At 44.7% G+C, this 14,068-nt stretch overlaps 1 protein-coding gene across 1 annotated transcript; it reads left to right on the plus strand.

The window, feature by feature from the left end:
- Positions 1-3,670: 3,670 nt before the first annotated feature.
- On the plus strand, positions 3,671-13,973 carry TEX28 (testis expressed 28). The gene is made up of 4 exons (XM_045790694.2): positions 3,671-3,763; positions 6,502-7,232; positions 12,825-12,960; positions 13,617-13,973. The coding sequence occupies exons 1-4, from the start codon at positions 3,752-3,754 to the stop codon at positions 13,971-13,973; spliced, it is 1,236 nt and encodes a 411-aa protein (XP_045646650.1). The 5' UTR covers positions 3,671-3,751.
- Positions 13,974-14,068: the final 95 nt, after the last annotated feature.

Here is a 14,068-nt window from a genome sequence, read left to right on the forward strand (position 1 = left end):
AGAAGGGGGAGCAGCAGGCAGAGGGAGAAGGAGAAGCAGGCTCCCCACGGAATAGGGAGCCTGACATGGGGCTCTGGATCCTAGGACCCTGGGATCATGATTTAAGCCGAAGGCAGCTGCTTAACAGACTGAGCCACCCAGGCGCCCCTAAGAGATACTTCAGTTTTAAGTAGTATTTGAACCCAAACCTAAATGTTGCTTTTTATCTTTATGCTTTTTTTTTCCATAAGAAGATTTGAAAACTTAAAAAAAAAAAAAAGGCTCCACACCCAGCATGGAGCCCAATGCAGGGCTCAAACTCACAACCCTCAGATCAAGACCAAGAGTCATTGTTTGACTGAGCCACCGAGGCACCCCTGAAAACTTTTTTTGATGTAGTAAAATATGTATATCTTTTTCTTTATGGAATTTTGTGTTCAGTCTTGTTTAGAAAGGTCCTCTTCACAAAAAGATTGTGAAAACACTATTATGTCTTTCTAATGGTTTTATTGTTTCATTTTTATGTTTAGTTCTTTATTTATATAAGGTAGCACTTACATCATATACAGGTGCTTAAGGTAACTTAATTTTTTTAATAGCCAATTGTCCCAACACTATACTTATTATTCTTTTTCAAAAATTTCTTTGCTATTCTTTTGCATTTTCTCTTCCAAATTAATTTTGGAAGCAGCTAATTTAAGATTCATAAGACACTTCTGTTGGGTTTTTAATTGGGATTTCATTGAATTTATAGGTTGATGTGTAGAGGGCTGACATATTTATGGTATTTAGTGTTCTCTTCAAGAGCATGGTATAGAGTCATTGATAATCACATCTTATTGGCTTCCTATTTTATATTTTCTATTTACCCTAATATCTTGTTTCTTTCTGTGCCTCCTTTCCTTCCTATTTTTTGAATTAGTAGAGTTCCATTCTTTTTCTCCTCTTGCTTATTTGGATGTTACATACCTGGCTTTTTTTTCGAGTGGTTACCTTTAATTTTCTACCAACATATTCTCTCAATTTTGAGTTTTTAATGATGCCTATATCTATATCTAAATTCCATGATAGAACCAGTCTTTAACAAATTTTTAATTTTCTCTATTTCCTACTTCCTTTATATTTTATTTTTTTAAAGATTTTATTTTTAAGCAATTCCTACACCCAATGTGTGAATTGAACTTACAACCCTGAGATCAAGAGTTGCATGCTGTATGGACTGAGCCAGCCAGGTGACCCCTACTTCCTTTTTTTTTTTTTAAAGATTTTATTTATTTATTTATTTGGCAGAGAGAGAGAGAGAGAGAGAGAGAGCACGCAAGCATAAGCAGGGGGAACGGCAGGCAGAGGGAGAGGGAAAAGCAGGCTCCTGGCTGAGCAGGAGCCCGATGCAGGACTTGATCCCAGGAGGATCATGACCTGAGCTGAAGGAAGCGGCTTAACGACTGCGCCACCCAGGCACCCCACTCCCCACTTCCTTCTTAAACAATTATTTCATTCTTCTACTTATCAGTGGTTTATATGAACATAGTTTATTTTTTAAGCATTTTTATGCACTACCTCGCTTGATTTTTAAAAATATTTTATTTATTTGAGAGGGAGTGAGCGAGCACACAAGCGGGGAGAGGGGCAGAGAGAGGAGCAGACTCCCTGCTGAGCAGGGAGCTCGAGCTCCATCCCAAGACCCCAAGATCATGACCTGAGCCGAAGGCAGCCACTTAACCAACTGAGCCACCTAGTGCTCCTATATGAGCATAGTTAAAATCAGGGGTCAGTAAACTTTTTCTATGAAGGGCCAGATAGTAAGTATTTGAGGCCATGTGGTCTCTGTTGCAGCTACTCAACTAGGCCATTTTTTTGGGGGGCACAAAAACAACCATAGACAACACATAAATGAACAAGTGTGGCTGTGTGCCAATCACACTTTGTTTATGGTCACTGAAATTTGAATCTCCTATGATTTTTACATGTCACAATATACTCTTCTGATTTTTTTCAACCATTTAAAAGTGGAAAAACCGGGGCGCCTGGGTGACTAAGTTGGTTGAGTGTCTGACTCTTGATTTCAGCTTGGTTCATGATCTCAGGGTAGTGGGATTGCCTGAGTAGGACTCTGAGCTCGGTGGGGAGTCTGCTTGGGATTTTCTCTCCCTCTCCCTCTCCCCTTCCCCCGATGCCTGCTTACTTGTCTTTGTGCTCACGTTGAGCCCTCTCTCTCTCTCTCTCAAAATAAATAAATAAATAAATCTTTTTAAAAATTGTGTAAAAAAATAAAAATATAAAAACCAGCTCACACTGGTACAAAAATCAAGCCATAGTTGGCTAACCCCCAGTTCAAAGAGTTAAGTGGTTCTACAAGGTTTATAGCAAAAAAATATCAATCCCTGGTTTCCACCCACTTAATTGTCCATCCCCTAGAACCAGCCACTTTCAACCCTTGTAGCTGTTTCTTTTGGTATTTACCTCCAATTCTCTAAATAAATCATTTTTTGTTTTGTTTTGTTTTTATTTAAAGATTTTATTTATTTATTTGAGAGAGAGAGGGAGTGAGCATGAGTAGGGGGAAGGGCAGAAGGAGAGGGAGAGGGACAAGCAAACTCCCTGATGAGTGGGGAGCCTGATGGAGAACCCTATCCTAGGACCCTGAGATCATGACCTGAGCCGAAGGCAGATGCTTAACTGACTCAGCCACCCAGGTGCCCCTAAATAAATCGTTTATAGTGCTATTTTTAATTTTTATATTTTAGGAATTATTTATTGGTTTTTTTCACTATTGAAGATGAAAATGTAGCTCCCTCTTTCACACCGTATCCAAATCCTTCCAGTATGGTATACAGTGATCTGGGTTAGATCATTGGTGTTCACATTATCAAGTCCATGGAAACACTGGTTATAATTGAGCCATCACTCTGATGACTTTTCTTTTCTCTCCCAATGTTTTGTTTACCTTGGACTTAACACTTGTCTCCCCCCTTCCACGTTGCTTGTTCTCTACTACTTATCATTGGCCAGCACTTCCCCCAACTTTCTATATCTCCTCTCCAGCTGGCCAAAGATGCCCAGCATTCCATGTGCTTCATCCCTTGGAGTGCTCTCTCCTGGAGACTTTAAAAAAAAAAAAGATTTTATTTATTTGTGAGAAAGGGGGTAGCAGAGGGAGAGGGACAAGCAGATTCCGTGCTGAGCCTGAGCCAGATGCTGGGCTTGATACCAGGACCTCAAGATCATGACCTGAGCTGAAACCAAGAGTCAGACACTTAACCGACTGAGCCACCCAGGCGCCCCTCTTCTGGAACCTTTTGCCTTGCCCTCCAGCTGCCAGCCTGGTCACCCTTTCCAACATTCCATCATCCTGGAGATTCTATTTGCTTCCTTTTGACCTGTTTTATAGATCCTATCTCTACCTCGTTCTTAGGTTCCTCTCTGGTTTTGGTGGTGCTCCTTCTCTAGTAGCTTCCAGAGAAAGAATGCGGGCGAGGTAAAGGATTTCAGTTCTTTCATGTCCTTAGGCTGATCTCACAATAGGCAGTTTGGGTGTAGAATTCTAGGTTGTAAAATCATCCCCCCCCCAAATTTGGAGGCATTACTTCATTGCTTTCTTGTTCCCCAGTGCTTTGCTGAAGAGTCTGAAGGCATTGACTTCCAATTATTTGAATATGGACTTTTTTTTTCCCTCTCTGAAAGCTATTCTCTCAGCATATTGAAGATACTACTCAACTCTCTTCTGGATTTCACTGAGGCCATTAAGAAGTCAGCTTTCAGTTTGAAGGCCATGGTTTTAAAGGTAATTAGCTTTTTAAATCTGGCTGTTTTTAAAATCTTGTGTATAAGGGTGGGTCTATTTCTGTTTACCTGCATGGGATTTATTTGGCTTCTTGAATTTGTGGAGTTGTGTCTTTCATCAGTCCTGGAAAGTTCTTTGTGACTATCTCTTAAAATCTTGCCATTCCCTCATTTTCTTAGACTTTCTCATTTTATCTTCCATGTCTTCTGTTTTTCAGTATTTTTTTCAAATTTTCTATTTCTTTGTGCCTCTGTGTTACATTCTGGATGGTTTCTTTTTTAAGATTTTATTTATTTATTTATTTATTTATTTATTTATTTATTTGAGAGAGAGGGAGAGCATGCAAGGGGAGGGGCAGAGGAAGAGGGAGAGAGAGGATCTCAAGGAGACTCCATGCTAAATGTGGAGCCTGATGCAGGGCTTGATCTCACAACCCTGAGATCATGACCTGAGCCAAAATCAAGAGTTGGACCCTTAACCGACTGAGCCACCCAGGTGTCCCTGGATGCTTTTTTTTTTTAAGATTTTTATTTTTTTAAAGATCTTATTTATTTATTTGACACAGAGACAGCCAGTGAGAGAGAGACAAGCAGGGGGAGTGGGAGAGGAAGAAGCAGGCACCCAGCAGAGGAGCCTGATGTGGGGCTCGATCCCAGAATACCAGGATCACGCCCTGAGCCGAAGGCACACGCTCAACGACTGAGCCACCCAGGTGCCCCCCCAGATGCTTTTTAAGCTCTGTTTTACAATTTACTAACTCTCTCTCCAGCTATTTCTAATGTGCTATAAATCCATCTATTGACCATTTAAAAACTTTTAAAAATATGAAATTTGGCAGATGTATATAAGGGTGCAGAAAACATCAACATACATTTTAGGAAATAATGGTAAGATGAACCTACTTGTAACTACTACTTGGGTCAAGCACCTTGGCCTCCACATGTCTCTCCCAATCAATTCGCCTTCTCCCAATTTAGTGGGAGTCACTATCCTGATGTTTATGCTACCAATGCCCACACGTTTCTTCATAGCTTTATTGTCACTTGTACCTAAATAACATCATTTTGTTTTGCCTGCTTTTGAACTTTATCTGAATGAAATCATATAGAGTATGGATTTTTCTGTGTTTCTCTTGTTCAACATTATGCTTGTTCATTCATGTTTTCAAGGCTGTAGTTCATTTTCACTGCTGTCTAGTAGCATATTGTTGAGTATTTTACAGTTCACTTGCACATTTTACTATTGATGGGCAGATGGGTTGTTTCTAGTAGTTAGTTGTTGGGAATATTAGTGTACCTGTTTCCCAAGGCTATACCTATTAATGTAATTGCCGGGCCATTTGGTATGCATGTCTTCAACTTTACAATTTACCAGTGCTTTTCCAAAGTGCTTGTACCAATTACTCTCCCACCTGGAGTGATTTAGAGTTCCTGTTGCTCCATATCCTTGCCAACACTTATTATTATTAGTCTAAGTTTTGCCAATCTGAGAGGTGCATAATGGTATCACGTTTTTTAAATTAAAGTATGATTTGCATACAATAAAATACACAGAACCAAGCTATGTATTATAATATAATCACTCCTGATTTACCACTAGTAAATCATTTGCAGATTGAAAATCATTGTGAAGGCTCTTATAGTTAGAAAGTAGAAACAGAGCAGAGGCTCCACCTGTTCTTTCTTTTTTAAAAAGATTTTATTTTTAATATAAAACAATACCACTTCCACTAATTTTTTGTTTTTAAAAACAGTTGTTTGTCAATAAATGTTCACATGCATTGGGGGAAAAATAAAAGATTTTATTTTTAAGTACTCTACCCCCAACGTGGGGCTCAAACTCCCAAACCCAAGATCAAGAGTTGCATGCTCCACTGACTGAGCCAGCCAGGCAACCCTCCACCTGTTCTGACCTCACCTACCTTTCCTAGCTCATCACCATCCGTTCTGCCCTGGTCCACTGTGTTCCAGCTATGCTGCTATGGGTATCTTTGTTTTAGAGATGAGAAAACTGAGCCTCGGAGTGGTTTATTAATTTGCCCATGCAAGAGACTCATTCATTTGCATTACAAGAGACATTTTCACCCTTGACCATCAGCTCTATATGGGCAAGGAATGTATCTGGCTTCTGTACCACATGGTAGGCCCTCAGGAAATGTGTGTCGAATGAATGATTGAATGAAGGAATGAACCTGTCAGGATGCAAATCTCCTTGCCTACCTCTTCTATCTGCCTGGCAGTAGCAATATAAAAAACCATGTAGGTTGATAAGAATGAGCTTATTCCATACTTTAGAAGAGTAGCTCTTTATGAAATGAGATTTATACCAATACAGTTGTTATTTCTTGGAAGAGAGGAAGTCCAAGAATGGACAGGACAGGTGTGGAGGGAGGATTCTAGCCATCTGGGGGTTCTAGTGAGATATACTCAGAGCAAAAAGTCGGGTGCTGGGGACGCCTGGCTGGTTCAGTTGGAGGAGCATGCAACTCTTGATCTCAGCGTTGTGACATCTTAAAAAAAAAAAGTCAGGTGCTGAAAAGAAGGGAAGAGGGGCCTGGAAGTTGAACTTGACCTCCCCTATCTGTGTTGGGCCCATTTTGAATGCATAAATCTTGCGTAGGTAAGTATCTGTGCTTACACCTAAGTACTTTTACAGAGTGAGGCAATACCATGTCCAGTTCTTCTACTATTTGCAGCTCACAGAAGTACCTGTTAATGATGTCTTGTTTCCCAATGCAGGCAGAATACACCAAGAGCCCAAGTGCTACCGTTCCATCCAATGTGCCCTCATGCAGGTCCCTGTCATCTGCCGAGGATGGCCCCAGTGGCCATTCCAGTCTTTCAGATGGGGAGCTGGCCCGGAACTTACAGGATAGTGTCAAGCACCGCATCCTCTACCTCTCAGAGCAGCTGAGGGTGGAGAAGGCCACTCGGGATGAGAACACTGTGGGCTACCTCAAGCTGGTGTCCAAAGCCGACCGGCACCAGGCCCCCTACATCCGGCAGGCCTTTGAGAAGGTGAACCAGCGTGCCTCTGCCACCATTGCCCAGATTGAGCGAAGGCTCCGCCATTGTCACCAGCAGCTGCAGGAGCTGGAGGAAGGCTGCAGGCCCAAGGGCTTAGTGCTGAAGGCAGAAAGCAGCCTGGACAACTGCAGGCAGCCCAGCAAGAAGGCCCTGTTTTCAGAGCCTCCCAAGCTGGGTGGGGAAGACGGCCTGTCTGCCAACCTGTCTGACATTGTCAGACACTTGCCCCTGGAGAGTCACTTCCCAGCCTCGCAGCAAGGGAAGCCCTCAGAGACAAAGCGTGTGGTCCGGCGGCAAGACCTGCTGTTGCAGAAGGTGCAGGAAGCCCTGAAAGAAGTCAGGGAGCTCCACCTCAGCCTCCAGGTGTCCTATCAGAGCCTACAGGAGAAGCACCGGACAGATCTGCAGCTGTCACTAGAATCCCTTCGGGAAGAGAAATGCAGGTGAGCTGGAGCCCCTTCTTGCTTCCTCGGCCCTGGGGAAAGAAGCCCCCAGGACTGTCTGCAGGAGAGTAAAGGGGAGCAAGGACATGGACGTGGAGGGGAGGGGGAGGGGGGTGCAGCTGCTCAGTGTTTCTCTGGGCGACCGGACCCCACAGTAGAGAGGGCTCATCCCTTGCTCGCTGTTGCACACCTGCCTGGATCCTCTGCTGGCAAAGGAGGCTCCAGCTCAGGGTCCCGCCAGGTGGTCCCAGAAGCCATGGGCTCTGACTGGGGTGGTGAGAGGCAGTTGTGGTCGTGGTGAGCCCAGCAGATGCCCATCATCAGTCAAGGAGGGGTCCTGCATCTGCTAGAATAGAGTAGTGTAGGGAAGCAGGATACCTCACCAGCCATGGTCCCTTCACCTGTGCTCACAACTGAGTTGGAACCAAAGGTCCTCTATGGGATATTTATTCTGGGGAAAGCTTTCCCCCCACTGTGTGGTGGGTCAATTTCATTTTCATCTAAGACAAGACTAGGACCCACAAATAGGGGATAAAAGGCATACTCAATCTCTCAAAGGACCCACACCATTCCTATTTGGACCTTTCGTGGGGTCCTGCCGCCCTTCAGGGGTGCTACAGTCTCCCCTTTGCTGCCCACAGTCTGTTGCATCAGCTACTTGCATTAGCTCTAATCCTTCCAGCCTGGCCATGGAGGGGAGGGATTCACTTACGAACCAAGATTCTCAGTAAAGTAAGAACTTTGCAGTCCCTTAGTACCCCTGTGTATGTGGGGGAAAGGCACTTGGGAATCAATCCTCTTCTGTTTTCACAGGGAAATGTTACCTGCATTTACACTGCTTGACAAATACACAAAGGACAATTAAAAAATATTATGGGGGGTGGTGCGCTTGGGCAGGTGGCACCACCGGTTAAGCGTCCAACTCTGTTTCGGCTCAGGTCATGATCTCAGGGTCGTGGAATGGAGCCCCGTGTCGGGCTCCATGCTCAGTGCGGAGCCTGCTTAAGAGCCTCTCTCCCTCACCCTCTGCCCCTCCTGCTCATGCCATCTCTCTCCCCCCCAAATAATAAATAAATCTTTAAACAAATATTATGGGGCAACCCGTTGTCAAATAAGATAATGAATCAGAATTATAGGTCTCTTTTAGATGTGATTTTTATAGGACATGGCAACCAAGTCTAAAATGTTGGGACTCTTAGTGCCCTTTTGTCAAAATACCATTCATTTCCAAGGTTGAATTTATATAAAGCAAGACTAGAGCTCAGTGGCAGTTACACAAATCCCCGTAAGTTTCCATACTGCCTCAGCCAACAGGACTGTTTTGCTCTCATAAACTCTTAACCCCTTAGCAAATCAGAATTTGCCAGCAGGGGAACAGGGTGACCTACCTCCCCTGGATTCCCTGTGAATTCTATAAGCTTGCACTTCTGAAACAGCTGCCCCCACCGCCATTGGACTGTGATAAGAGTGTGAAGTAAACTTTAATTGTGTTCAGCCAGTGAGATTTTCTGCTCGTTGGCTATAGCAATTAGCCTACCTTGATTAGTACACATGAGAAGCAACAAAACAGGTCTGTATGACTCAGATTTACCAGGGGACAGAGAGAATGGGTGGGAGATGACTTTATATAATAACAGTGACAGCAGGGAGCAAGTAGCATTGTCCCCTGTACCGCTCAGTCACCCACTTTACGGATGGGGAAATGGAGTCTCAGAGAGGCACAAGCATGAGCGCATGTCAACGTGTCCCAGCCACGTGGTTTCCTAATCTAGGTGAAGGGGTCACAGAAATTCGTTGCAGTTTTTAAAACATATGTCTCCTTCAAATCTTTTTAAAAACCTTTATGTGAGCTAGACACAGACATGACATATGTGTTGAAGTCAGTGAAGTGTCACCTGGTGTCCACACTGTGTGGTCACTATCCAGGCCCCTGTGATTGTCACGTCTTGTCTGGTGTGTCACAAACTGCGATTTCAAACTGAAAAGTCCTATGACACTTCTCACAGGTAAATCTGTTTTCAAGAGGGCTTTCTTTTTTATTTTTGAATTTAGATGAAATTCACAAAACAAAACTATCCGTCTTAACGTGTACAATTCAGTGGCATTTAGTACATTCACAGTGTTGTGCAACCACCGCTTCTGTTTGGTTCCAGAACATTTTCATCACTCCAGATGGAGGCCCCATCGCTCCCCATTCACCTTGCCCCAACCCCTGGTAACCACAAATGTGCTTTCTGTCTCTCTGTATTTGGCTTTTCTGGATAGTTCATGTTAATGGAATCATACAGTGTGTACCCCTTTGTGTCTGTTTTCCTTCACCCGGTGTAATAGTTTTGAGATTCATCCAAGGTGTGCATAGGAGTGGTTCACTCTTCTTGCTCATCGGTATTCTGTTGTATGGATGCACCACAGTTAGTTGACCCATGCACCTGCAGCTGGTTGGGGCTGTTATGAATAAAGCTGCTATGAACATTCTTGCACACCAGCTTCTGGTGGCTGCCGGGCTCCTTAGCTTGTGGCCACATCACTGCAATCTTCAACGGCGGTATCTTCACATCTCTCTCTGCTCTGTCTTCATATGGGCCTCTCTTCTGCGTGTAAAAGCTCCCTCTGCTTCCCTCCTCTAAGGGTGCGTGTGATTGCACATTTGCTCCGGAGGGCCGACTCTGTCCCTGCGGCATTATCCCACCCTACCCATAGGGCTTGATCCCTTCCATATGATTCTCCATCTCAGACTTCTTCAAGTTGCAAGCCACTAGCTTCTAGCTCAGTTTGCTGAAAACCATCCTTCAGGTATGATCAAGAGCACGTTCTTCTTCAACAACAGTAAAGTTTAGGACAATTTGTATCGGCAAGGGTAGCCTTCACAGCTTTGGAAGATTTGGGGGTAATTTTGGTTGGCTGGTTGTCATTTTGTCTTTATAAGAGTGTTCTCTCATTCTTTTTAAAAAAGATTTATTTATTTATTTGAGAGAGAGAGAGAGTATGTGTGTGTGTGCGTGTGTGTGTGTGTGTGTGTGTGTGTGTGTGGAGGGGAGGGACAGAGGGAGGGGGCAGAGGGAAAGGGAGAGAGAAACTTTAGCAGACTCTGCACTGAGCACAGAGCCCAGTGCTGGGCTTTGTGGGGCTTTGTGGGGCTCGATCTCATGACTCTGAAATTAGGACCTGAGCTGAAACCGAAAGCCGAACACTTAACCAACTGTGCCACCCAGGCCCCTCTGTAAGGGCATTTTCTAGAGTGTTCCGTTTGCCTCTGCAACTGTAGGAGTGGGACAGATAGGGGTCCATCACTAAGGGAAGGACAGGGAGGAGAGTCAGTACTGCAGCCAGGACACTGCTGCCCAAGGGCAAAGAGGCTGGGGGCCAGAGACGAAGAGAGACTAAGAGAATATCCTTATGACTTAACATTTTGTTACTCAATAATCTATTAAAAATGCATTTAAGAATATATTTGTAAATTCTTATAAATATATTAATGAAGAATCTATTCATTGACTTCATAACCGTGAAGAGTATATTCATGAATATACTTGAGCATAGCCAATATCTTGAACATTCTTGTGTCTGAATCTTTCATGTAAATGTAAAGACAGGCATGGGGAACGTCCTTTTAGTGGACACCGTACTGCCTCCCTCTCTTTGTGGGCATTGTCAGTCTACTCTCTTCTCCACAAGGAGTAGGGCAGAGACTAATGGAATATTCCCTGAAACACTGTCATGAACCAGCTCTTGACAAATTGGCTTTCAACAAATGATTGTTCAGCTCATTAGCTGCCTGGGGGACATCTCCATGTGGGTGTCAGTCAAGTTCTTGAAGCAGTACCAAACTGACCTCCTTGCTTCATATTCCCTGTCTGTGCGACAGCACCCCTAGTTATGCTCTGTGCATGCCAGAGCCCGGTGACCTGATCGGCCACAGCCTCTGTGGCCCTGTATTCCATTCTGTGTCCCCAGGCTCTCCAGTACCTTTCCACTTCTGCAGCATCAGTGCTCACCCTGCACCCATGGGACAAGCCTTCCTTGGCTCTTCCCTAAATGACGATGCTAAAAGCCACATGGCCTCTGGCCTCCAGCCCGTCTTTCCTGGTGCCCAAATGAAGAACCTCAAAGTTTTTCTAAATTATGAAATATTCCAAACCCAGGGAAAATGTAGAGAATAACATGATCAAGACAATGTACCCAACCGCAGGCTTCTCAAATCTTCACATTTACCATATTTGCTTTACATGTAATTTTATCAAGAAGTAAAACTTTAGAAGGTCCACTTGAAACTCTCACATCATCCCTTCCCAACCCCATCCACCTTCCACCCACCTCACTATCTTCATTGGGCCATTATCTTTTCCATGCACGTTTTTATGCTTTACAACTTATATACATGGCAGGTTAAATAGGTACTGATTAGTGATGTTTGTTTGTGTTTTTTAAGAGGTCTACTGAAATATAAGTTACATACCATAAAATGCACCATTTTAACTATACATTTCAATGATCGTTAGCGAATTTACTAAGTTGTAAAACCATTACCACAATGCTTTTTTTTTGTTTTTGTTCTTTTTTATTTTTTAAGATTTTATTTATTTGTCAGAGAGAGTGAGAGAGCACAAGCAGGGGGAGCAGCAGGCAGGGGAGCAGCAGGCTCCCTGCTGAGCAAGGAGCCCAATGTGGTACTTGATCTCAGGACCCTAGGATCATGACCTCAGCTGAAGGCAGACGCTTAACTGACTGAGCCACCCAGGCGTCCCTGTTTTTGGTTTAATAACAGCTTTATTGAGATATAATTCCCATGCCATAAAATTCACCCATTTACAATCAGTGATTTTTAGTATATTCACAGAGTTGTACAACCATCACCACTCTCTCATTCCAGAATATTGTCATTGGTCCAAAAAGAAAGCCCGTCCCATGGACAGTCACTCCCCACCCTCTCCCCACCCCCAGTTGCTAGGAACCACTCATCTGTTTCTGTTTCTATGGATTTTCCTATTCTGGACATTTCTTTTATTTTTTTAAAGATTTATTTATTTATTTATTCTTAGAGAGAGAGCACGAGCAGGGGTAGGTGCAGAGGGAGAGGGAAAAGCAGACTCTCCACTGAGCAGGGAGCCCGACTCGGGGCTCAATACCAGGATGCTGGGATCATGACCTGAACCAAAGGCAGACGCTTCACTGACTGAGCCACCCAGGGGCCCCGGACATTTCATATAAATGGTATCCTACAATATGCGGTCTTTTGTGACTGCTCCATCCCTATAATCAATAGACTTTAATGGAATAACTACCGTTTGCCAAATACTGGTGCTGGGAATTTATATGGCATTTAGTAGCAGCCATAGACAATTTAGAGTTTGATTTTTAGAACTTCTAGTCTATGGCTAGTTATGGAAGAGTAACTGTCTATGAAATAGAACCGTGTATCAGTATGTGTGTGGCTGGTGTGCATCTGTGGTGTTCTGAGGCTGACCTAGAGGAGGAGAGAGGAGGAAGGAGCAATCTGAACCCAAGTGTAGTCTCGACACAGGACTGCTCACCACCAGCACAGCCTCTGGGCAGGGGACTCAGGGAACGATTACTTTCTCTTTTGCTCCCAAGACAAGCACTGATGGAAGAACAGGTGAATGAGCACCTGCAGGGGCACCTGGACGAGATTTACCACCTCAAACAGACTCTGGCATGCACGGAGGAGAAAATGGCCTATCTGTCCTATGAGAGAGCCAAGGAGATATGGGTGAGAACCTCATGGAGGGGGGCTTTTACTGAAATGGCTGGTGAGAAGGATATGGGGAGGAGAGAAGCAAAGGATGAGCAGAAAGGAAACTAAGGAAAGAGATGGGGTTCAATCGTAACTCACACACTTCCTTTAGAGCTGGCAGCATATAATCTTTCTGTTCACGCTGCACTCCCCCCACCTCCCCATCCTGATCCAGCTGAGCTGAGCTGGGAATTTCGGCTCTGCAGTTCTCATCCTTGGGGGTGCTTTGGAGCCACCTGAAGGGTGCTGATGAGTCACCATCAGCTTCTGCTGGTGCGGGGAGCTCCCTCTGGGAGGCCCTGCTTTTGACCCTGGGTTAGCAAGCACGGGTGAAGGGTTTCCCTCACCTGTAATAGTTAGGCTCACTCTCTTCCACACCCTCAGACCCTGTTCCTGTCCTTGGTGAGCGCTCGCATGGCCAGGTTCTCAGTCTTAGGCCACACCAGATGAGGAAGTGTGACCAAGTCAGATGAGACCTTCACTGTCACTGGGATGGGACAGGGCCCTTAGTGTGTAAGTGCTCTAGATTCTTGACTTCCTAGAGCTTCAGCTCACCGACATTTGCTGTGCACCCTTAGGAACTCAGGTGAGTGACCGTACTGCATGAGGGTGTGTGTTCTTGTCACCCGCAGGAGGTCATGGAGAATTTCAAGAACCGTGTATCCAAGCTTGAAACTCTACAACAAGTGACACAACTGGAGATGATGGAGAACTTCCGGATCCGCCCCCAGAAGTTTATGTTCCGATTCGTGAGCCTGCTCCTCACACTGGCCACCATCTTCCTGGTCTTCATCTCCACTGTGTGTGCCTGCCCCTTGCCGCTGCTGAATTCCCGCCTGCGCACGTGCACCACACTCATGCTGATTGGCCTTGGGGCCCTGGCCTGGCAGAAGCGGCATGCCATCCCTGCCACAGACTGGCAGGCCTGGGTCCCCTCCAGATGGAGACTGTATTCCAAGGACTCCAAACCTCTATCAGATGGGACTTAAAGGGTCTGGGTTTGCTAGCTCATGTTGCCTTCTGGGTGTCAAGGGCATCCAGCCAGCCCTAACTAGATAGCCACTTCTCAGCTCTGCCTTTCTGA

The sequence above is a fragment of the Ursus americanus genome, chromosome X, assembly GCF_024610735.1.
Source record: "Ursus americanus isolate L20-20 chromosome X, mUrsAme1.1.p, whole genome shotgun sequence".
In the NCBI taxonomy this organism is placed as follows: domain Eukaryota; kingdom Metazoa; phylum Chordata; class Mammalia; order Carnivora; family Ursidae; genus Ursus; species Ursus americanus.

What these genes read in the sequence shown, in the direction of transcription:
- TEX28 (XM_045790694.2), top strand. An exon ending in CTTCGGGAAGAGAAATGCAG is followed by an intron (nt 7,233 to 12,824) that starts GTGAGCTGGAGC and finishes TTTGCTCCCAAG; the next exon opens with ACAAGCACTGATGGAAGAAC. An exon ending in AGAGAGCCAAGGAGATATGG is followed by an intron (nt 12,961 to 13,616) that starts GTGAGAACCTCA and finishes TGTCACCCGCAG; the next exon opens with GAGGTCATGGAGAATTTCAA.